Here is a 24,945-nt window from a genome sequence, read left to right on the forward strand (position 1 = left end):
TCGATGTTTATGCAACGCACGTTACAGGAGCTGGACAGAATGGCTCGCCATATGCTTTCTGGGAATAAATTTAAATATTTCACCCTTTCGGTGGCAATATTCGCACGCTCCCGTGCGGAAGTCTCGCGGTCGCGTTTAATAACCGTGTTCACCGCACGCCTATGGGCGTTCGTCGCACGCGATGCACTCGAACGGTGTAACGAACGAGGGTTCGGTAAATAATGACACAGCTGCTAGCAACTTTTGAAATCTACAAGTTATTCATCAACAGCGGTCTTCGTGGATGATAAAACACTCGTTTCATTGTTCTCTCGGTCGTCGCGTTCCGTTTGCGTAAATTATATTATTTACTTTGCGCAGTGTAACGCGAGCTATATTTTTCGAATCGATTGTACGACATCGGACATCCAATAAGTGATTAGGATTTTTATCGAGTTTCCGTCGATTCGAGCACGAAGGTGCACCGTGTTAGTCGGTTAATTTGTTTAATAGTTTCACGGTCAAGGTCAGGAGCACCTCACAAGTGCGACTTCGTCACGAACTCGAACCCTTCCGTCTCGTTTTTGCGTCGTGACACAGTTCACGCGAACGGATTACGCGACGGGAGCGAGCGGATTTGCATGTCGAGAGGAAAAAAAGAAAGAAAGAAAGAAAGAAATAAAGAAACAAAGAAACAAAGAAAGAAAGCCCCGATAATGCCGTAAATTCTATTAGCGTCCGCGGGGGAGCATTGCACCGAGTAAGCGCGTTGCCTAAGTCCGGACGTCGAATGGGAATTATTATGCAGCCAGCTACATACGTAATGGCGCGTGCAACTACGAAAGCGATAATGGGCTTCGTCGTGCCTGGCACTTGCTCCCAAGGGGATCGTTCGATCTTCGAGTAGGATTTTTATCGAGCGAGAACGATCCAATGGATCGTGGAAACGCCTGATCCAGGTTGAATTATCGACAACGATCGCGTCAGCCCTTTGGTACCTGAATTTTGAACAGTGTTACCTTGGTACCGAACGAATTGCTACTCTGGGACGTATTCTCGTATTCGTTTATTGTCACTTTCTAGCGATCGTATTCTTTTTAACGCATTTTTAGAAACGTATCACTCTTGAAGGAAATTTGAGTTAGGAATTGTGTCAACGGAACTGACATTTGTCGTTAAATGTAATTTCTTGAAATTTGTAGATTTTGAAAGTGTATTGTACAGTATACAACCAGCACCTGACAAATTTCTAATCGCATTGGAGTAGAAACAAAGAGTGCTGATCTTTTTTTTTTTTTTTTTTGTAATATTTCTTTTTTCATTCGCGTTCAACAGCCCGTAAATGTCTAAAATATATCGAGAGAGACGATTGCGTAATTTTAAAAGCAATATGTTGCAGGCAATGCACACGTGCGAATACGTATTCTACACGAGGGAATTATCGATTTGAAAATCTCGTGTAGACCGAAAGTAAATTAGGACCCTTAGAGAATGAATTATTTTGTTCGAAACAAACGTGTATTAAAGTTGAGTTCGTGTTGCCGTGCTACACGGTTACAAATATTTATTCGCAATTTCAGTGGTTATCTCCGTATTACGATATTTCAAGTACATTAAACCTCGATTGCGTAATCTGACCGACTGACAAAGCGGTAAAGAGAATCCTTGTAAAATTCGCTGGGAAACGTTCGCACCTGTAAAACGAGTTTCGAGACGCGCGATCGAAACGCGTTTTGAAAAAAAAAAAAAAAAAAAAAAGAATTTCATTCGAACGCGAATTTCACGCGTGGTGACACAATCGCATCCGAACGACTCGATGAATTTCAACTTTTGAAACTCGTAAGAAAATCACACGAATTTTTACCCTATCTTCTCGAACAATAGAAATAAATAAACGGTTGGGACGTTTTGGAGTTCCTTTCATTTTGGAAAATATCTAAAATCTAAATTCGCTCAATGGTTCTCTGCGATTGAAATTTATTCGCGTTAATTTTAATCAACTCTCGACGCAACCGAGAAATTCGTATCGCGTTCGTAATTTTAATTTCTCCTCGAGACAACAACGGTGAAATTCGTATCGTTCGTAATTTCATTTCTCCTCGATACAACGGAGAAATTCGTATCGTTCGTAATTTTAATTTCTCCTCGGGACAACAACGGTGAAATTCCTATCGTTTTTAATTTAAATTTCTCCTCGATATAGCAATGAAAAAATTCGTACCGTTCGTAATTTTAATTTCTCCACGATACAACGGAAACTACCATTTCATTCGTAATTTTAATTTCTCCTCGATACAACAACGGTGAAATTCGTATCGTTCTTAATTTAAATTTCTCCTCGAGACAACAACGGTGAAATTTGTATCGTTCTTAATTTAAATTTCTCCTCGATACAATAACGGAAGCTACTATTTCATTCGTAATTTTAATTTCTCCCCGATGCAACAACAACGGTGAAATTCCTATCGTTCTTAATTTAAATTTCTCCTCGATATAGCAATGAAAAAATTCGTATCGTTCGTAATTTTAATTTCTCCACGATACAACGGAAACTACCATTTCATTCGTAATTATAATTTCTCCTCGATACAACAACGGTGAAATTCGTATCGTTCTTAATTTAAATTTCTCCTCGAGACAACAACGGTGAAATTTGTATCGTTCTTAATTTAAATTTCTCCTCGATACAATAACGGAAACTACTATTTCATTCGTAATTTTAATTTCTCCTCGATGCAACAACAACGGTGAAATTCCTATCGTTCTTAATTTAAATTTCTCCTCGATATAGCAATGAAAAAATTCGTATCGTTCGTAATTTTAATCTCTCCACGATACAACGGAAACTACCATTTCATTCGTAATTTTAATTTCTCCTCGATACAACAACGGTGAAATTCGTATCGTTCTTAATTTAAATTTCTCCTCGAGACAACAACGGTGAAATTTGTATCGTTCTTAATTTAAATTTCTCCTCGATACAATAACGGAAACTACTATTTCATTCGTAATTTTAATTTCTCCTCGATGCAACAACAACGGTGAAATTCCTATCGTTTTTAATTTAAATTTCTCCTCGATATAGCAATGAAAAAATTCGTACCGTTCGTAATTTTAATCTCTCCACGATACAACGGAAACTACTATTTCATTCGTAATTTTAATTTCTCCTCGATACAACAACGGTGAAATTCGTATCGTTCTTAATTTAAATTTCTCCTCGAGACAACAACGGTGAAATTTGTGTCGTTCTTAATTTAAATTTCTCCTCGATACAATAACGGAAACTACTATTTCATTCGTAATTTTAATTTCTCCTCGATGCAACAACAACGGTGAAATTCCTATCGTTCTTAATTTAAATTTCTCCTCGATATAGCAATGAAAAAATTCGTATCGTTCGTAATTTTAATTTCTCCACGATACAACGGAAACTACCATTTCATTCGTAATTATAATTTCTCCTCGATACAACAACGGTGAAATTCGTATCGTTCTTAATTTAAATTTCTCCTCGAGACAACAACGGTGAAATTTGTATCGTTCTTAATTTAAATTTCTCCTCGATACAATAACGGAAGCTACTATTTCATTCGTAATTTTAATTTCTCCTCGATGCAACAACAACGGTGAAATTCCTATCGTTCTTAATTTAAATTTCTCCTCGATATAGCAATGAAAAAATTCGTACCGTCCGTGATTTAAATATCTCCTCGACGCAACAACGTAAACTATCATTCGATTCGCAATTTTCACATCTCCTCGATGTAACGAAGAGATTCGACTTCGATGCGACGTTCCTTTACAACCAATGTTCCTCTTTACTCAGCACAAGGGTTATCAAGGCAAACGGGCCGGACATCGGGCGCAAGGTGAAGGTGAAAGCGACCGGAAGGACCATACCGTCTCCGTCGAATTCGAGGCATCGGGAATCGACGAGCATTCCAACGTTCGGCAGTCAGCCCCGACTGTCATCCTCCTCGTACAAGCCAGCCGCCAGTAATCCTCCACCGGCACGGAATCAACCGGAGAAAAAGGTCTCGGACGTCATGCGCAGGCCATTGAAGTAGGTTCACGCCGATAACACGGCTAAGATGACGTATCGCCTGCCGCGAGACTCTCTTCTTCGTGTCGCGGGCTTCGAGATCTCATGGCGTCCCGTGAAAAATACGCGAAACGCGTAACGGTACGCGCCGGGGCACCGTTCAGAGAATCGTAGTTTTACGTCAGTCTCACGCGGATTACGATAGTACCGGTTACCATGAGAAATCGCCATTCGGAAACCGATTAACGCGAAGAATACTGTTAACCCTTTGCATTCGAAGAGTTTTTCGCAACGGAGAACCTAATCGTTCCATGAAAGCTGTTTCTTATCGCTACCGAAGTGTCGTGTGTCGAATTTCTTTTTCAAATTGCTCGATTATTAACGATCGGCTTTCGCCGAAACGGTGACCGTTATCGAAACAGGGAATTAATTGCATTCGTAAATCAATTTGCCTTTCCCCTTTCTTCATTTCAAAGATACGTGTTTCGTTCGGTACAAATAAGAATACGTTCGTTTCGCGTTCATTGTGCATCGGTAGCGGTGAAGCAAATTTTACGTATAATTTTAACAATTACGTTTGCGCTTCGGTATCTCGGACATTTTTACATTTCACAAAATATGATACTTGGTACAACATTTGAACGTAGAATCTTGCAATTGATGCAACTGTTGCGTTAGATTCTTCGTTAGTCTCGCTACTTAACTTCGAGGGTTAAGTCTCGCAGAGGTAACTTGGGATCACAGAGTGTCTATCTTGTGTACGAAGACCTCTGGTAGATAAGCGAGTAGAATTTCCCAAAATGGCTTCTCGCGCCAGATGTGAGACTCGAATAGTGTCCTTTGAAATTGTATTTCCGTTAAATTTTGAAACATCGACGATCGGCGTGATATCGGTGTAGGTATTAAAAAGCGAACGAAGAAGCTTGAAATTTATGCATAATTATACGTACGTCCGCGATGGAAGTTCTTGTAACTGGTATCGAAAAGAGAAACTGAATACAGAGGAGCCGCTCGGAATTCCTCTAGAAAAATGTGGCGCGCGGGACGAAGCGTCGAGCGCGAAATTTGAAATCGTGATCGTAAGTTCGAAGAGACGCGCCAGATGTATCGAGAACTTTCATAGTTGTACGCGAACGTCGATCCACGATCGATATAAAAAAACAAGCTAGAGATGTACTAACGTTGTTTCTTTTCTCGTCGACAGGGAGAGGCTGATACATCTCCTCGCTTTGAGGCCGTACAAGAAGCCTGAACTGTACGATCGCATAAACAGAGGTAAGAATCGAAACGATGGTTCGAGAGACACCCAATTGGAACTGCTCGAACCAGTTATCTAAACCGCGGATCGTTTCCAGAAGGTATAAAGGAACGCGAACGGAGCATCATGACGACGATTCTGAAGCAGGTGGCTTTCATGAGGGACAACACGTACCATTTGCACAGGTACGTGTGGAACGACGTGCAGGAAGATTGGCCTTACTACACCGAGCAGGAGAAGGCGATGCTGAAGAGAAGAAAACCTCAGAACCTTACTCCTCCTGGTTCCAGCGACGGTGGATCCAGCGGTACGTTTCGTGTTCACGGTTTCCAAATCTCTGGACATTAACCAGTTCAGCACGGTTGACGTACGTGTACGTCATCGTGGAGGGTTTATCGTAGTTGAGTGACGTACTTGATCCAAGTGACACGTACGCCTATTTTTACATAGATAGGAAACGCTTATTAGAAGTTCTTAAGAGAAACGTACAGAGACTATCGTTTATGAAATAAATATCAGTTTTTAAGTTTTTTTTTTTTTACACAAATATTGTATAGTTTGTAGCGTATATTTGTAGACAATTATACGGAGTAATAATAATAATTTTCTTGGTCGATAAAAGAGAAGTCCCGAACAGGTTAAGAAATAAGAGTCTAACGTTCTGAACAATGATTAAAATAGTCGATCGTGTGAATATCGGTTTGTTTATATTTTCCGAATCGTCTCGTTGGACCGACTATAAATTGTCCTTGCATCTACCCTAACCCTGGTGTGTACATCTCGGGTCTTTTCCGACCCTGCGGTACATTATTCTTCTATAATTGAAGCTATTAAACACGACTGGGTATTCTCTTAGTTGTCTTGTCTTCTTACAAAGTTTGAAACTCGACTTTAAGGTCAACCTTAATCGTTTGTATTCGTACCAGTTGTATCGACATTGTACTTCGCAAAGTATAGTTGCGAATAATTGCATCCCTTGAAATGGACCCAGTGATACATTCTTAAAGAATTCGTCACAATTATCGAACACCATTGCAAGAGAAACTTGTACAGTGATTGAGTTTAAACTAAAACCAAATCAACCGACCGCTCAAGGTCACCGAGAGATTATCCCCACCGTATCGTTCGGCCACGCCCATCGCTCTATCAAAGAGACAGGATGACGCGCAACAGACACGGTATCGCGTTTAGCAGTGGCCTCGATGTTGTCTCGATCGCAGCTCACAGAGAAGTGTATCTAGTTCTCCGATACCGGTATCATCTGTGCCACCGATAGGAATATTTATAAATTACAATCACCCGCGTGAAGTATTTGCCTCGAGAAGCCGGGTTACGAACGGAAGGCTTAAGCTAGAAGCGCTGTACTCGCGAAAGTAATAATTTCCACCAAAAAACAAACAAAATATAATTTCGTTTGTTCGAAGACACTTTACAGCGCTCCACGGACATCAAAGTATAAAAATTTGCGTAAAATCTCGAACCGATCGTTGCCTTCGAAATCGATGGAAAGCGTCAATCGCTCGATCTCGATCTTTCGAGTGTTTTGTTGTTAGTGAAAAGTTTTCGCAAAAGTTTATAATCCCGAGCGTACGTAGATAGTACGAGACTGACGAAACCCAACAAAAAAAAAAGAAAGTAAACGATCAAAGTATTCTACACGAGTGACAAAAGCACCGTTCGGTAAATGTTCACACGCTGCGTCGAGTACATCGAGAAAGAATATTAATCCAAGCACCAGATCCACACAAATTTTAATTTCTACAACCAATTCTACATCTACGATCTTTCACTCGTTTATTCCATTTTCCCGCACATTGGTACCGATAAATAATTCATTCTCGAGTATCATTTCGCTATGACCGATTCAACGACAAAGCTTAACCGCTCTTGGAAGGTAATTCTCCCCATCGATAGGTATTACCCCGAAAACGTCGATCGAAACGTACTCCCGGAAAACTCTTACCAACTCGAAACGCGTTTACGGTTCCAGGTAGCGGACAGTCGCCGAACTCCACCCATCCGGGTTCACCACCGGCGATCACGGCGCCGCCGCCATCTCTGAGCGCCAAACGGCCGGGCTACTATCAGGGTAACGACGGATTGCCGACGAAGAAGCAACGGGTGTCCCGTTGCAAGAAACCGGAGCCGAACGCCGCCGTGGAGAACGGAAGGACGGCTGGTGGTGGTGGTGGTGGTAGTAGTAACAGTGTTAGTGGAGTTCCCGGCGGCGGTGCCGGGGGCAATAATAGTGCTAGTGGCAGTGGTGGTGGCAGCGGTGTGGTTGACGGTTGGGACCAGAGGCAGCATCAGCGCGATCGTCGCGGCGATTACCGGCCCGAAAGAACAGCGAACAGTGATGTGCTACGGGGTGGCGGCTACGGGAGCGGCAAACCGTGCACGACGCCCACCAGTGACAGTGAGGAGACCAATCGGACCGTGGTCGGTCACCGTGACGCCAGCGTCGCGATCACCGGCTCAACGTCCGGGAGCAACGCCAGCAGCAACGCGGCCAGCAGCCATAATTCTCATAGTAGTGTAGCCCATAGTAATTCGTTGAGCGGCAGTCGTTACCATCACCCGGCCAAGACGACCACCACGACGACGACGACGACGACGACACCGGCGCCGGCAGGTACCGAGACCATCGCCATCGCGGCTGTGGATTTCGCGGCCAGGTCGATGCCAAACACCGTCACCGACACCGGTAACACGGCCAGCGGTTACAGCGGTAGTTCCAACAGCGTGCTAGCCGACAGGCGGGACAGAAGCGACAGGAACGACAGGGGAGGACGCGCCGGCGACAGGGACCGCGACTCCAAGAAGAAGAACAACGGCGCCACCAGCAACACCTACAACGACCTCACCGGTCCCGATTACACCGGAGCCGGGGACAGCACCGTCAGCACCTCCACCTGTAGCCTCGACTTACCGGAGAGTCCCAAATCATCGGAGTATCCGGACTACCTCACGTGAGTGTCTCGCGGATGGTCCGCTTCGACCTTTGGTTATCGGTCACTCCTGAGCAGTGTTTTCCAATATGCGATGAACTGCTTCGAGTATCGCAAGAGCGACTCGGATGAATCGTGGAAACGTTTTTTGTAATTTTATAATTTCATTGCATTCTTGGCGAGTTCAATAAGCGAACACCTTTTCGTTGACCGTACTCACTCCGCAATATACGATACAATTATATCTATCGAACGTGCGATCGAGGCGATTTAAAAGATCTTTACTTTAATAACGTAAATTCAATGCCATTGTTAGGAAACACTGCTCCGGATATATTTCAATGACGAAACTGCTCGCGTTGGTGGCAGCGCTGGCGCAATACTCGATTATACGAGCAGCTTGAAACTCGAATCGAGGAGAGACTGGATTTCCGATCCGATACGAGCCGAGAACTCGAAACAGGGGAACCATTGGGGAGAAGCGAGTAGCTCGAATGTACCGAGCTGCCCGACCGCGTCGGCTACGATCGCTTCGGGAATTCTTCGCGCAGCGTAGATGCTGATATATCGAAGAAAAGTTATTCTCGCAAATTGATTTACCGATCGTAAGACAAGAGAAAAACGGGAAAAAAAATGAGAAACCGTTGCTTCGAGTTCTTGGATCGAATAGAATACTTTTCGAACAGTGCACTCCGAGGGTTATCGAGATAACGTTTCCAAAGTTTTTGAAAGTCTTCGAAAAATGGAAGATAGATCCTTCGGTTGTTGCAACTGCGACGAGAACACGAATTCTCCAGATTTTACGTTAAAAATTGTCCCTCGTGCTCTTCCTTTGGAGCGTAAAACGCCCTTCGGTTTGAGAACCAAGAATAAATAGACTCGTATCATTTTTGAGCTCTCGGCTCGAGTCAAAGACCCTCTGTAGAAGTTTGTTCATTTAAATCGATTTGTATCGATAATTCCGCTCAAAATATACCGAACGTTTCACTCAACGATCGTGAATTGTTCACAGATACTACACGACAATAAGCAGCGCGGAACAGAGAAGACGTTACAAGGCGGAGTTCAACGCGGACTACGAGGAGTATCGAAGGTTGCACGCTCAAGTGGCGAAGGTTTCGAAACGGTTCTCGCAGCTTCAGGAACGATTGAAACAAGAGGAAGCCTCTGGAAACTGGGACGAATATCAGGTATCGTATAGTCAACAGATAACGTTCCTCTGGGCGGTGAAATTTTAATAAACACGGAGTTCCGGCGATACTGACGTTTTTCTTTTTTCTTTTCGTTTGCCCCGTTTCTCGCAGGGAATAAGGCATCAAATTCTGTACGAGTATAACGAAACCAAACGAGATCCCGTACACAAAGAGACGAAACGTCGATTTCACTATCTGCACGAGAAGTTGAGCCACATCAAACGGCTGGTCCTCGAGTACGACACGCAGAACTGTGGCGGCAGCATGATGACGGCGTCCGGCAACAACGCCGACGGTAGCAACGAAATGAAGGAGATGGACAGTTTGCACTACTGACACAAACTGAAAAGGCCGCCTCTTGTCCTCTACCTTTTCTCGGTTGTCGGTACGCTACTGTCTCCGTTGTCGCAGAATTTGCATTTTCTCGGCATGTTCCAAGGCTGATCTTACGGTCCACATGGTTCCTGGGTTCTATCGCCGAAACAGTCAAGCACTCTGAGCCGGGGTTGCAAGATGTTCACATCGCATCGCAAAAGAAAAAACCTTCGCGCTGTTGTAGAAAAGATACGAAAGAAAAAAAAATGAGAGAGGGACGAAACGAAAGAACGGAAAAAGAAACCCCCGCGGAGGTCGAAGATTTCACGGTTATCCACGAAAAAAAAAAAAAGAAAAAGAAAATTTCAAGCGCGAGCACGGCGATCTCTTCGACCTTGCGCCCCCGTGTGTCGCGCCGCAAGCGAGCCGAGAAACCGCGCTCGCGTTGCTGCTACCGTTGACCCGCAGGGTTGACAACCACTGACGAAGGCTTTACGACAATCGGTACGTTTGCAAACAAACAACAAAAGTAAAAAAATACAAACAAAACGAAACGAAACAAAAAGAAAACAAAAAATCCATCCGAAGAGAGAAAACGAGATAAGGGCATTCGCGGAGAGTCAGTCAGGTGTGTTATAGGAACGCGCGAGCTGAAAGTACGCCGATGTCTTTTGTTGATGTTTTTTTTTTTTTTCTTTTCCTAACGCTGTTGTCCTTCGACGATAGGAAAGATAAAATAACAAAGGCGAAGAGAGAAGGCAATGCGAGAGAATGCAGTAATTAACTCTACGATAAGTTACTTACCGTGCGCACGTCCAAGTGTGTCGTCCAGTTTAAGAGTACGTAGATTAAAGAAACAAACAAACGAAAAAAAAAAAATGATGATACAATGCGAATGCGAGAAGAGGGTCCAAAAGGTAGTAGGGGCTTAATCACGTGCCACGTCCGGAGGAGACTATACTTCTTTTTTCCGCCGGGAGGAAAAAAGGGAGACTAGCACACAGACTGTCCACGAGCCGCTGCGCGGATCGTGTGCCATGATCCGCGAGCGCCGCTCGCCATTTTCTTTCCTTCACTTTTTCTTTTCTTCTTCGTTTCCCGTTTCTATATGTATATATATATCTATATACGTACATATATAAATATATAAATATAAATATGTGTATATATATATATATGTATGTATATTTATATATGTGTATATGTATGTGTATATGTATATGTATATGATACGTATATATACATGTATATGTATATATACCTTCTGTGTTTTTCCTTCGAGAAAGAGTAAAGTGGATCCATATAGTTTATCGCAAGAGAGAGAGACCTTTACGCTTCGCGAATGTAAAACGATCCTTTGTTACTTCCTCGTTCTTTGTTTTCTTCACCACACGGCCCGCTTCCTGTGTCGCGGACTCGGGCTACCTTGACTAGCAGAGGAGTGGCGCACAACTCGAGAATCGATCGCGCGAGAAACTACAGCGGACAAGGAGAAAGGACGAACACGATGCTAAGGACTCACGTTTTTTTTTTTCTTGATTTCCCCCGTCAACCCCCCTGTTAGAATTACCTGCCATAAAGTGATATATTGACCGAGCAAATCCAACTGATCGCGCTCAATTCACTGAAAGCTCTTTCAGTGATGCGCGAGATGATAAGCAGGACTGCGTCGAAAGTCGAGGAGGGCCCAACGACCCTTCCAATTCGCGCGATCGCTCGTAGTGATTCCGGTTGTGTATATCGTACGCTAGGGTAGACCCATTTTGTACTATTTCAAATTAGTCATTGAAAGGGAGAATGCTCAGGCGCCATCGTCATCGATACTGCAAAGATTTTACACGCGGCAACATGAAAATATACAAAACACAAAAAAAAAAAAAGAAAGATGAAGAAACGAAATGGTATCAAGATATTGAGAGACGGTACAGGTGTCTCGTAGTAATTATTAATCGTCGCCGGCGATATAACACATAGTATACAATGTACAGGTGCGCAAATTTTCTTCGCGTGCAAATAATACCTTCTTCGTGTAATTATTATTATGGCGATGAATACTATTAATATTATTATCAACGCTATTGCTATTATATTATTGTTCGGATAGATAGGTAGGATAGGTACACGCGAGAGCCGCGTTAGGACCTAGAACTCGTACAAGACGAAGGAAGAGAAGCGATGTTAGAGATTTATACAAGGTGATTTGTAAATGCGCGTCGATGCTCGAGTTGACGAATCTCGAGCGCAAAGCGAGAAAGAACGTTGCGCGTGAATTTATTTCTCCAAGTTACGACGAGTGGAAGAAAAACGCGCGTAACGTCACCGTCTAACCTAATATTTACCGATTGTAAAACTTCTTTTTTTACCATCGACGGGGTTAAGTACATTGTTCGAAGCAATTAGGGGAAGTTGTGTACACTCGAGTGCAAGTCGTTCGAGACTTTGTCGCATCGTGAAATTATTCGAGACTTTGAGAGCTCCGACGTAGCATATATAGGTTAGAAATTCGGTTACGATGTTACCGTGTCAAACGTAATAATTACAGTATTCTTTTCGATTTTAAAATTTATGCCCCCAATTGCTTCATCAATGTGTATATTGGACATTTTGTAATCGAATACCGACTATAGTGCTTCTTATCCGAAATAATAAAATGGCGAGGGACTTAATATACGTATGCCGCAATGGCTAATGTGTACGCAACATAATACCGCACGAAGTGAAACATTTTATTCGTCGTTACGTCGAAAGCAACACATGGATAAACGTATTGTCGTGTAATATGTATTTTTTTTTTTCTTCTTCTGAGATCCAGATTCACTCGCTGAAGCATCGACGTGCAATTAAAAGTCACCCTGTCGAGCCAATGTTTTCCATTGAATGTGTAACGAAAGTTTATGACGTTAATGTTTCTGATGTCCTTTGGATCTTTCGCTATATATACACGCGTTTTATTATTATTATTATTATTATTATTATTATTATTATTACTACTATTACTATTATTATTATTATTATTATTACTACTATTATTATAATTATTATTATTATTATTATAATATTGTTCTTGATTGTGGTTTTTGTTTTTTAGTCGAAGTTGCCTTTTGAATTCGTATACGATAAGGTACGAGTGTCTTTCTTGGTTGTGCCGTTTTGTTTCACATTCAATAAGCATTTGCACTTGGTCGAGCAAGTTTTGTGATAGGTCGAACGGAGACGAGAGACGATGAAAGGTGGAACTTTGGTTCGCATTGATTCGTTATAATGTATACAGTGTTTCGTGAAATATGGAAATTACTTCGAGGTTACGTTCGATGCGCAAAGATAATATAAAAAAAGTTCGTGTAAACGTTCGTCGTGTCTGACCTTGTTTTCGAATTACAATCATCTTTGCGTCGCATCGGTTGTTCGCCTATCGTTAAAACAAAAAGGCTGCTTAAAGTTTCAAAGTGTGCTACAATTCTCAAGGAAACGGATTAAAACGCGTCGTGGGACCGTTACGAAGTATTTACAATCGGCGAGAGCAGAGCATCGTGAGCGTCGAGTGAAAAGTGCGAAGATAGAGGGCGGGGCAGTGAGACTGGGTGTGGTGGGGGATGGCCTCGTAGCGGCATTGAACGGTCAGTTTATTTTGCTCGCACTGGCAGCTCGATCAGCGACGATTGTCGTAACGCTAGAAAGTAGCCTCCGAATCAAAAGTAACGTCAGACAAGATGAATATTCGTTCGAACTTATTTCCGTTACTTTTGCGCGTTGAATTCACTTCTGAAATAGTATTCACCTTTCATGTAAGAGCCCTGTGTATCGTGCATGCATCGTCGATCACAGAGAAGGAAACATCGCATAGGGCTAGAGAACCTAGCGGATTCGGCGTGTTCGTAAATGTTTGACGAAACGATGTATTCCCTGGACGCGTTCCCATTAATTAACCAATCATGAGCTAAGCGATTAAATAATCCACGATACCGTACATCCATAGTTTTAAACGATAAGAATTTTACACTCTTACCATACATAATTGAACAACCTGCACGCGCATCGATCGTTTCGAAACGCGAACAATTCGCAACTTCGATCGCGATTCTTTTAATCGTTTGTTTTGTTTGTTACAATTTGTCCCAAGTGTACGCAACTGACACCTAAGAAGCGATCGTATCGCTTGAATCGTTTTGCGCATTTCGTTTGAGCATGTGAAACATTTATTATTACTTTTTTCTCATTTCCTTTTCTCTTTTCTTTTTTTTTTTCTCTCTTCGTTTACTGTGTAATGTATATGCTTGGTAGAGTCGTAGAATTAGAATTTGATGATTATTAATACTTCGGCTTACGATTGTTATCGACAATTCTACGTTTGACAAGTTACCAATTGGTGATGAAAAAAAGACGGTGATCGAAGCGGTTGTACGGAACGAAAAAGAACTCTGTTATGTTTTTGCTGAAATTTTATCGTGCATCGTTATGCTGCGCTTTTAGTTCTCTCTTTTATCCGAGCCCCCTCGTGTTATTTATATAACAAATTCTCCCGGTACGATAGATTTCACACGTTCGCGACAACGATTACAATGGCACGATTACGCTTTTCGCGTACAATGGCACCCCGCGCCGTAGCAATTAAAATAGATGTTACATTACAAAAGACACTTTAACATGGTCCTTCAGTAGAGCGCTTCGAAGCAACATTAACAGTTCGACATTTCTGCTTCGACAATCGATCGAAATTCAATTCCGTTTAACTCGACGGTCGTTACGTTTATTATTTTACCTCTTGTCTGCCCGAAGAGATGAAACGAAAAAGAAAAAAAAAAGAAAGATAATCCTTTTTTGTTCGTTTCGCCAAATCGTTTTCGATTTTTCGACTCGTCGCTTGTTTCTTCGTATCTCTCTCTGTGCAATGTATTTTTCTTCTTTATGTTTTGTTAACTCGAGAAATGTCGATCGAACAAAAGCGTCACATTGTCGAAAGGCTTTGCATACATCTCGAAATGTTAAAGTGCATTTTACACGGTCGAATGAGATAACTTTAAAACGCCTGGCTTTCGTCACGGAGAAAAAGGTTAACCGAGCGCTTCTGGAATGCATGGCACAGTGTTGACAAGTATTCTCTACTAATTGCAACGAATTTTACGAAATGCAAAGCACACAGAAAAGAACGTCAGGATAAAATATGCTAACCTATTTTTATATATATATATAAAGAAAACTATATCTATTATAAATAAGTAAATACATATATATATATATACATATATATATATATATATATATGCATATATATATACATATATATAAAATCGTATATTATATATATACGATTATGAAATCTATCGTGTGTGTGTTCATAGATAAATTGAAAATTGTAAAATCGAATACGTCGGAATATATGGGTTGTAATTGAAGGTACAGGAATTGGTTAATATATTTCGTTGTTATAAATTGGACTATGTTCCGATTTGTAGATATAAATAATATAGGTATCCTATTTTTTGCTCACTTTTTCCTTGCATTTACAAACAACAACAAAAAAAATATGTAATAAAAATTATGAAATATTAATTTATGCGTTTCCTTTCACTCTCATTCATTACACTCGCCGTTTCTTTGTAGCGGAAAAAGGAAAAAAATGAAAAAAAAAAAAGAAATAAAAAATAATAAAAAGAAAAACAAACAAAAAAAAGACACAAAAAAACCGACTACGATCGGAGAAACAAAAAAAACTGTACGCAAACATATACACGCTAAAATCCAACAGAGTTTCGCATTCGCGAAGCGTCAAAACGAGAAAAGAAAAAAAAAAAAAGCAGCCATGGAAAAAGGGAGAAAAAAAAGTTCCCCGTTCGTTTCAACACTGTCATACTGTGCCATACATATCCACTTCGGTGTACGATGGTTCAGTGAAAAAAAAAAGAAAAAAAAAAAGTTTGTCTATAGATCATACACGCCGCAAACTTTTTCCTTTTGCGTAACGTTCACGCGTAGGTTGCCAATAGCGAGCGAAATTATAAATTCCGCGACGCATGATGCACGCAGAATCGATCTTCGCTTAAACCGTTTAAGTAGCCACGCGATACGGTGGCTGTTCCAATTGTTTGTCTGGTACATATATATACATATGTGAAATTTGTATGTTTTGTCCACTGTTTCGAGGAAACGAATCAGTCGATGGAGCTCGATGGATAAAATGGTCGAGCGATCGTATCGAATCAAAGTTCGAAAAATCGATCATTTTTCGTTCTTTTTTTCAAAATTCGAATTCACTTTGGTATATTTACCTTCGAGTCGATTCAATTTCTAATTCTCTTTGCGCGGTGGAGAGCCTTCAAATATTAAACTTAACGAGAAAGAATTGAATCGAAAGAGTGACAAGTCTGATTTCGAATACCGGTTCTCCAATCCGGTTGGACAATTCTTTATCCTCTCGAGTGGGATTCGTTTTGGTGTCTTTACCTTTTGCTTTGGAGTTAATTCGAGCTTTCGACGGCCGTTAGTTTTCAAATATTAATCTCGAAACTAAGAACCTCGCGATAGATCGACCAATCGATAGAAGTACACCGAGCGAATGATTCGATTAAAAATTTCGATACAACGATCCGATCAACCGATTCGTTTCCGCAGAAATCTCTACAGCCTCTAAACGGATCATTCGAAATTTTGAAAGCACACACCACTGGCCTTTAAATTCGCCACGTTGCACAAATCGTATACAATTTTTGCATGCTATGCACGTATTTAACCGTTATGGCAATTAACGCGTGTTAACCCTTTCGCCGCGGCGTACGTGTAAGAACGTTCGATGGAAACGAAACTGTAATTACTTCGATCGCGATCGAATGTTACGATAATAAAGTAAGCGTAATAATGATTAATGGATGTATTTCCACGTCCTTCTCGAACGAGTGGCTACTTATTACGAGCGCATGCGTACAGGGTGATGTAAAAAAAAGGGGACGAAGGGGAATTTACGGTCGTATAGTACTCGCAAAAGTAGACGAAGGAAACAACGTTCGAAAATGAAACTCAACGGAGATACAACGAAACGAAAGCAAACGATCGCGGCGAGCGAGAATTTTCCAAAACGTGTAATTAGAATTCTGTCCAAGAAATGAATAAGCGTGATTGGTTTTCAAAACGAGAATAAATTTACCGAATAATATTTTGTTCACTTTTTCCTTTTGCGATTATCGTACACTCGGAGATTCTTCGACCATCTCCTCTGAGTCGTCCTGTACGCGCCATAGGCAACGAAAGGGTTAAATCGGTATCGGTTAAGAGTGTAAAAGATCTGTCGATCGTTCCGTGATTCTCGACGATATTCGTGTGCACGCGAGCAAACACCATCTTTTCGATGGCCCCGATCGACGAACAGAGTATAAACAGTGCCAAAGAGACTGAGCTGAACGACACTCAGAGAACATAGTAGGTGATTACTAGGTGTTCCAAGTGCGACTTAAGTAAACGATGCAATAAACGTGCTTCTAGCGTACGCGCCGCATTTCTAAACGAGGTTCGACGATTGTCCGACGTACGAGCGCGACCCGTAGAGACGACGCGCGAAACGTTGGTGAACCGTACCGAACCTCCACGAGGGCTTGTCCGATGCGAGTTCCCCATCAGGCTTGCGGTACGTTCCCCGCGATACTGTCGGAACGCGCAGTGTGTACAGAAAGTAACGTCTTCGCGAATGTAAGTGCTCTTAACCATGCATTTGATAAAACTCGTAACGATTGTTTTTCGACGCATCGTGGCTGACCCCGTTTACCGGTTATTCGCCGCCCCAACCAGCTCGAAACGAGAGAGTTCGTGTCTCTTCCTACCCCCCTCCCTGAAATTTTCTCCCGTCGGTTAACGTCGTCGTTGCATCGGAATAGTTTTCGTAGCGTAATACACGTCTTCGCTAGTCGACGATCACGCGTTTCGATGTATTTTATCGTTAAGTAATATCGTCTAGATTAGAGGTCGCTGAACTCGACCCGTTTGAAACGAATCAAAATTCTAAATATTAAAGAAACGATCCCCATTCGCTTTCCAGACTCCGTTTTCTTTTCTTTTTTTTTTTTTTTTTTTTTTTTGGTTTTCGTTTTCCATCGATGTTCGAATTTTTGACCTCGATACGAAACGTTTCCCTTGGGTTGCGAATTTCGTTTGCGCGCCCGCTGCCCCTCCCCACCCCCCCGCCCCCCACCCCAGTCGAGCAAACGTAGTGCCTTCTTTTCTTTTCGTTGCGAACGACTCCCGTAAAACTCGGGTGGTGTTGTTCTCGTTCGACGTTCCGATTTTTGCGAAATTCGACGCGCGAACAATTATAATATCGTCATCGTCATCGTTGTCCACGTAGATCGAGCGAAAATCCCTAGACCGATGACCCCGGTGGGTCTGTGTCGCGGTTAGGATCGTTGAACCAACGAGATCGCGGAAAGTGATTCAACGCTTATCATCGATCATGGAAACACGCACGCATACACAACACACGTATACACACACACGCACACACACGTAGTGTCTTATCGGTTAAATGTCGTTGAGTGATATTTAATTCGAAGTAGAAACAATAGAGGATAAAGTTCTCGCGAATCAAAGTACATATATCGATCTGCGCGAGTTACGTCATCGAAAAAATGTTTCAACTCTTTCTCTCTCTTTCTTACTATTTCTCTCTCTTTCTCTCTCTCTCTCTCTTACTCTCTTTCTAACTTACTCTTTTTTGATTTGTTCGAAGCTTAAGGGTGAAAAAAAAAACAGAAAATCCAAGTGCCAATTCTAGCGAAGCGAGAGTAAAGGACTATACATATATACATATAATATAAAAAAATCTATATATATATCTATATATATATATATCATGTATATATATACCTAGCGTAATTTTATGTGCATTATTTCTTACGTGAACGATACCAATACGCGTAAACGCGCCGACGAGGAAGGAAACACTCTTGAAACTGTCTTTGCTTCGACATTTGGTTAAAAAGAAATGATTTAAGAAAAAAGTGAAAGGAACGTCGAACGCAAAGAATCGGTTTTTATTTCCATTCCTTTCTCGTTCGCGCCAAAATACGCATAATTATCGGAGGGACATACACTTAGATGAATTTTTAATGAGAAATAATTATCGCGTATTAGGCGAAGGAATTGTGTGAAAAGATACGAGACGGTATGCCGCGTGTAGGTTTTAAGGTTAAGTACATCTCTAGGTAGGCATCGTTGGTGTTCGTCGAACTTTCTGTACTCCTCGCGGTCTCTTTCTCTGTCCAAATATCGAATCATTGATCTTGTAATTGTCCAATAGCCGCGAGGTGTCAGGAGCAAGGGTGTGCGTTCGGTAATCGATCGGTGATCGATCCGTTTCGATGCTTCGATATTCTACGAACGTGGTCTTCTTCGTAAACGAGAAATTCGTAAACGGTTTCCTCTACCGCGATCATTCTTCTCGCGATGTTCCCACTGATAGCAGAACATTTTTCGTCGATACTAATCTCTACATAGCCTGCGAATGTCCACGGAATTTTTAATTGTTAATCGCGTACCCTGCGATTACACCCGATTCGTGAATACCGTCGATACGTCGTCGATGTTCGGTATTTGTAATTCGTTATCGTTATTCTATTTCGCCAAGAAAACGGGGACTTCCATTTGACACGTTGAACAGAGACTGAAACGATTTTTTAACGTTCATAGACACGTCGGAGACTCGGTCTTGCGACGATCAAGTTCCCGGTGAAATTCTGTCTGTATAGTTCCACAAAGTTGGCAATAGGTTCGTCTTTTTTTTTTTGTTCCTTCCATTCCGCGTCTTCACTGCCTCTTTCGACCGTCCCTGCACGACAGAAAATTTCTCGTTACGTAACCGTCTTATATGAGCGCCGTGTTTCATCGTAATCGAAGCGTAGCCAGGCGAGGAGAACGATTTAAACAGGAAATCGAGGCGACCCGTAACACGCATCGAATCGCAAGCATGAAACGCGACGAAAAACCTTATCGTCTCGATAGTCGGAATTCTCCTACGAGAACGAAAAAGCTTCCGAAGGTATACACGAGACGCGCGGAGCTCCATCTCGTCACTCGCTAATCATAGCTTGTACTGGAAATGCGTTACTATAGCAAATCCTTCGAGCCGACTGTTCGACGTTATTCCATTCGGCGTGCAATTTTCGTGGACGATCATCGAACGCTGCGTCGTTCGTAATCGAATGCTGTTAGCGTCGAAAGAAAAATGAAAAATGTTTCTCCGAACAAAGCGTGTTCCAAGGAGGAACGTAACATTGCTTATCGCGTTGCATATGCGCACGAACTATCGGAACTTTCGAAATGTCAACGAATAAATTATCGGGCTACTTCGTCAACGACGAGCGTACTGTCGCACTATCCAACGACAATATATATTCAACAATACGTACACGCAACCGTTATATTCTAAAGTTAGGTTCATTGTCGTAATGATTTACGTCAACGGAACTTTGGCATTAGATATTACCAAAACAACCAACGGAGGTTATGTTGGATCGATGTACGAACAATCTATGAATTCGTTGAATTGGAAAATAATTTTGTTAACGATAGCCGACATCACGCTGTTCGTTGGTTCAAGCAATGAGAACAAAAGTTCTTCCCCTATTTCGAACACGAATTCGTCCTTTTCAATTTCTGTTGTACGAAGGCTTTGTTTTCAAAACCGTTACAACCCGATTTGCTTAGCTGTGTAAACATCGCTGAACAGCGACGAGAGATATCGGGTTAAAAATCGCACTCGAAAGGAAAAACCAAGATGAAATACAAAGATTAGTTCGATACGGTCGATACGCATCTGGTTTCCGGTTACGCGTGTCTCGTTATTCATCGATTTAAAGGAGCGCACGAGGAGTGAGATTTTCGTGTCCTTCGATGAAAAGATGCATGCTCCGATATACGACTATTTTTGTACGTTGGTATCTTCTGACAGACTTTCCGATACTATCTCCAATTTCCGCAAGCAACAGGCTGGACGGGATTGCTGAATAAGAGAAGTTTCGTTTCTGTTCGCATTTAACGGTTCTAGCCGGTTGTTCAACCGAAGATCTTTCTATACACGCGACGCGCCACACCGTGCCAATCCGTACGAACGAAGTGCATTAAGTAGTTAATTAATCGGTGTATAGATCGCGCGACTAGTTCTCTACCGCAAAGTTTTGTATATACACACGGCTGCAACCGAAAACGAAGAACGCACAGTGTCGAATATCCGTCGGCAAAAAAGGATTTTTGGTCACCGATTTTCTTTTTCGAGAGATACATTTGCACGTAGTCGTTGCAATAACATTGGATTCTCGTTGAGCTTGTAGAGCGAATCCTCACGGTGTGCGTTTCCAAACGATTTACACGCAATTCGTCGATAATACCTCTCGAGAGAAATATTTCATACGAGTGCCTCGAACTAAATTCATTTATCGTTACAACTTTTAAAGGTTGTTCGTAATAACGGAGGTGGAGAATATTTGAGAGAAAACGAACGACGAGGGTAACGGGTGCGCGACCCGTGCCCGGGAATTGTTGCTAGTATTGTTATTATCATTTCTTTCTTCCCCGTTGTACGTCGTAGAATCTTAAAAGACGAGTGAGTTACCGGAAGAGCGGTATGTATGTCCGTTTATCGCGTAGTACTATATTTTCTGACTGTGATGCTAGGAACTTTGTAACACGTAGGTTGCGCATAAGATTTCGTTCGACGGTGAATCGATGTAGCAGGATTTTTCATTGTCGAACCGACGACCCGTGACAGGATGAATGGCGCACCGTTGAACATCGCCTTTTTCCCCTTTTGTTGATTCCATCATTGTTGTCTGATTTCGTACGGTAACCGAGACGAAACGATAGTTTCTTCGACACGACGTGAAATGATTTGTCGTTGCCTTTAATCGAACGAGACAGTGGGAGAAGAATTGATCGTTGTAGGTGTTTATAGAAGTACTTTAATTATGGGTAGATATTGTAGAAAGAAAACAAAATGTATGTCGCGGCGCACGATGAAACAAAATGTGAATATACTTACGATCGGAACAACGTTGATAATAACTTAGTTAATTATAATTTTGTGTCAGGCGAGCTGACCTTTTGGTACATATAGCGAGCAACGTAGTATAGTTGCATAAGCGTCGGACGTAGAATTTGTGAGTTAACACGTCCGTAATGTAGGAGGACCGACGTTCAATATTCGAGTTCTGAACGGATCGTGAATTTTTGTACATAACGTTCATTATTTTCGGTGACATAACCATGTGACATCATTGTACAGTACATAAATTAGCGGTTACACCATAAACACCGAGCAAGTTCAAATTTCGCTCGAGTGCATCGCGCGACTTCCACGGTGACCAGATGGGAGACATCGAACGAGCGTTGTTCTTTTTTCTTTTTCATAAAAAAAAAAAACGGCATTATTTAGAGGCCACGATGTCGCCGATAACGATCTTTAAACCCAATCGACGGTCCCTCCCGTCGATTCTATTCGTTCGTCCACATCGAGGTCATCGGGGAACGCTCGATCGCGAAAGATTCTCTTTTTTACCCGAGAAGCATGCGGTTAGAAGGTGCTCGGGCGTCGTAGCGAGAGAAAAAGGAAGCTTCGCGTGACACACGAAAGAGAGAGAGTACAGAAAACGCGTAAACGACACTAGATCGTGCTACCGAAAACGAACAAAAAAAAATATTAAATAAATAAATAAATAAATAAATAAATAACTAAATAAATAAAACACGGTGAAGACAAGGAGGACGAAGAAGAACGAGGAAGCATGATTTTTATCGCCCATATCAAACTAAGGGTTAGCTCGTAACGAATCATAAAATGCGAAAAAGAATAAAAAAAAGAAATAAAATAAACTAAAAAAAGTAAACGAAATCAGGGACCGGTCGCGTATTCGGAACGAACGACGTACCGGAAAACCGATTCCGTTGGGTCCGATGAACAAGGAAACGACGACGATATTGCCTTCTGCCCTCGTGTACGATTACGAGACCGGTCTTTACCTGCGTACTATCGAGGAACACGGGAAACGTTTACGTTCTCTGAAGTGCTTATTAAAGTGTATATATCGCCTCGCGTACTCGAACGACTGAACTGAATTAAATCGTGACTTAATGCGACCGTGTGCGAATGTGTTGCGAGCGCCTGGAAAATATTTCGTTTTGTCCTTCGAGGGCAACGTTGTCCGGATCGTCGAGGCCAACGTTATCCTCCAGAGATCCCTTTTCGTGTTGCCTCTTGGAAAAGAAGGGAGGGAGGAGGAACGACGACGACGACGACGACGACGACGGACGTAGGAACGGAACGCGTTGTTTTCCCTTATCCCTTTTCCCTTCTACTCTTCCTCGCCCCCTGTTTTTCGGTTCGCGTTCGCGGCGACCCGACGGGCGAACGAGCGAGATGGTATATAACCATACAACACACACGCGCGCGCGTAACACATACACAAATATACACAGAGCGGTCGGGCGGTCCCACGAGAGAGGATCGCTCGTGTATAGGTATATAATGTAACCCGTGACTCTTTTTATTGACGACGACTGCATTGCTCCCCCTGACAAAGGCTCGTATATTCATTACATAGTTGTATTTGCAATTATTACCTATGCATATATATATATATATAAATATAAATCTATGAATATAAATATATATATATATAAATATGTGTGTATGTATATATATATATATATATTATATTCACTAATTAAAAGTATATACAAAAAGGCAAAGAATGTGGATAAGAGAGAGGAATTTAAATATTGTTGGCGAGAATGGAGAGTGCTAAATGAACGACCGCGTGGAACATTATCGACGATGGAAGGGGGAATCATCGAATGATTTCACGATGATAGGAAGAAGAGATTTTTGTATTATCTCTCTCCGATTCGGAACACCACGAGATACATGGGGGGAAAAAAACGGACACATTTCTTCTCTTTCTCTGTTGATTCCATTTTTGCATCCTTTTTCTTTCCCCCCGATTCTTCTTCCGCCAATTATTATATAATTATTGCTATTATTACTATTACGATTATTATTATTATTATTATTATTATTATTATTATTATTATTATTATTATTATTATTATTAATGTTATTATGTATGTTAACCTTTCGATTGCGTTATCCTCGAGTTTAAACTGGGACGTGCAATGTTGCGGTTCGAGATCAATGTATTCCGAGCGCAATTACTAACCTGCTTAGAGAAATCGCGTCTTCGCGTAAAGTAATCGCGCGCGTGCACGATTGTCCTGGGGGAATGATCCTTGGATCCAAACGACGAGTGCACGGGAAATAAACGTTATACACGAGAAACAATTCCGACGCCGGCAAATTTGATCAAACGTGGCCCCACGTATTGTATCCAGCATCGAAGGCTCGTAACCACATTTTCTAATTAGTCGAAATTCACCGTGTATAAAGCCCACGTATGATAAAACGACGAGACGAATATATCTGTTATCTGGACCGCTTTAGCGCGTATGTTTGCACTGCGCAAGCAAAGGGAACATGTAAATCGAGTAGCGCGTTGTTCGTGCAATCATATCATTCGGATAGTGCAAGCAGGTGTTCTATCCAAATAGTACAAACGTCTAGGTGGCATAAACGCGTCTGTTGCGTACGTGGGCGTGTACAACGTATTAATTTTCGTAAGCGAACAAGACACGTCGTTTGAAACAATTGGAGGATCGTTTGACTGTAACGAGGAAAGCACTCGAGGCATTAAAAGTTCTAACTTTAAGTCGGTAAGAATGCTATTATGTTAAAATACACAGTATTGATTTCATCCCCAAATGTTTGGTTCATTGTTCTAAATTGGCTAAATACGTGACACGTTAATTGTTTCGCGTAATGTGTCCGCCGAGTGCTGCTGGTGTGGGCAAAATGGTAACAAACAACGAATTCGGTAACAATAACTTTTCTGTGACTGACACTTGTAATCATATAATAACAATTTATATTCGATTGAACGGCTATCTATGCAATACTTTCACCTAAATTCAAATAACACTATCGACGACTATTATCTTTAATATTATTCTTAACACGAACAATGAAAAATATCCTGAACTGTTTAAGAATTGGATTCCACTTATAAGTTATACTTTATTCAATTTGAAATATATAGCAGTCCGTTTGAAAATAAGGAGAGATTGGTTCGAGTCATTATTTTGCGGTTTTCGAAACTATTTAAGAACACACAAATTCTAGAA

General features: G+C 41.7%; 1 protein-coding gene across 1 annotated transcript in view; it reads left to right on the top strand.

Moving 5' to 3' along the window:
- The window catches only part of Su(tpl) (Suppressor of Triplolethal), a 252,523-nt gene extending 227,997 nt beyond the window's left edge, over positions 1 to 24,526 (top strand). The window contains exons 5-10 of the mRNA XM_076323465.1: positions 3,809 to 4,045; positions 5,229 to 5,299; positions 5,380 to 5,589; positions 7,273 to 8,251; positions 9,243 to 9,420; positions 9,535 to 24,526. Of these exons, the coding sequence (XP_076179580.1) occupies positions 3,809 to 4,045; positions 5,229 to 5,299; positions 5,380 to 5,589; positions 7,273 to 8,251; positions 9,243 to 9,420; positions 9,535 to 9,759 (1,900 nt within the window). The 3' untranslated portion in view covers positions 9,760 to 24,526. The remainder of the gene's footprint in view (positions 1 to 3,808; positions 4,046 to 5,228; positions 5,300 to 5,379; positions 5,590 to 7,272; positions 8,252 to 9,242; positions 9,421 to 9,534) is intronic.
- The last annotated feature ends 419 nt before the right edge of the window (positions 24,527 to 24,945 follow it).

The sequence above is a fragment of the Ptiloglossa arizonensis genome, chromosome 11 (genome assembly GCF_051014685.1).
Source record: "Ptiloglossa arizonensis isolate GNS036 chromosome 11, iyPtiAriz1_principal, whole genome shotgun sequence".
Classification (NCBI taxonomy): Eukaryota; Metazoa; Arthropoda; class Insecta; order Hymenoptera; family Colletidae; genus Ptiloglossa; species Ptiloglossa arizonensis.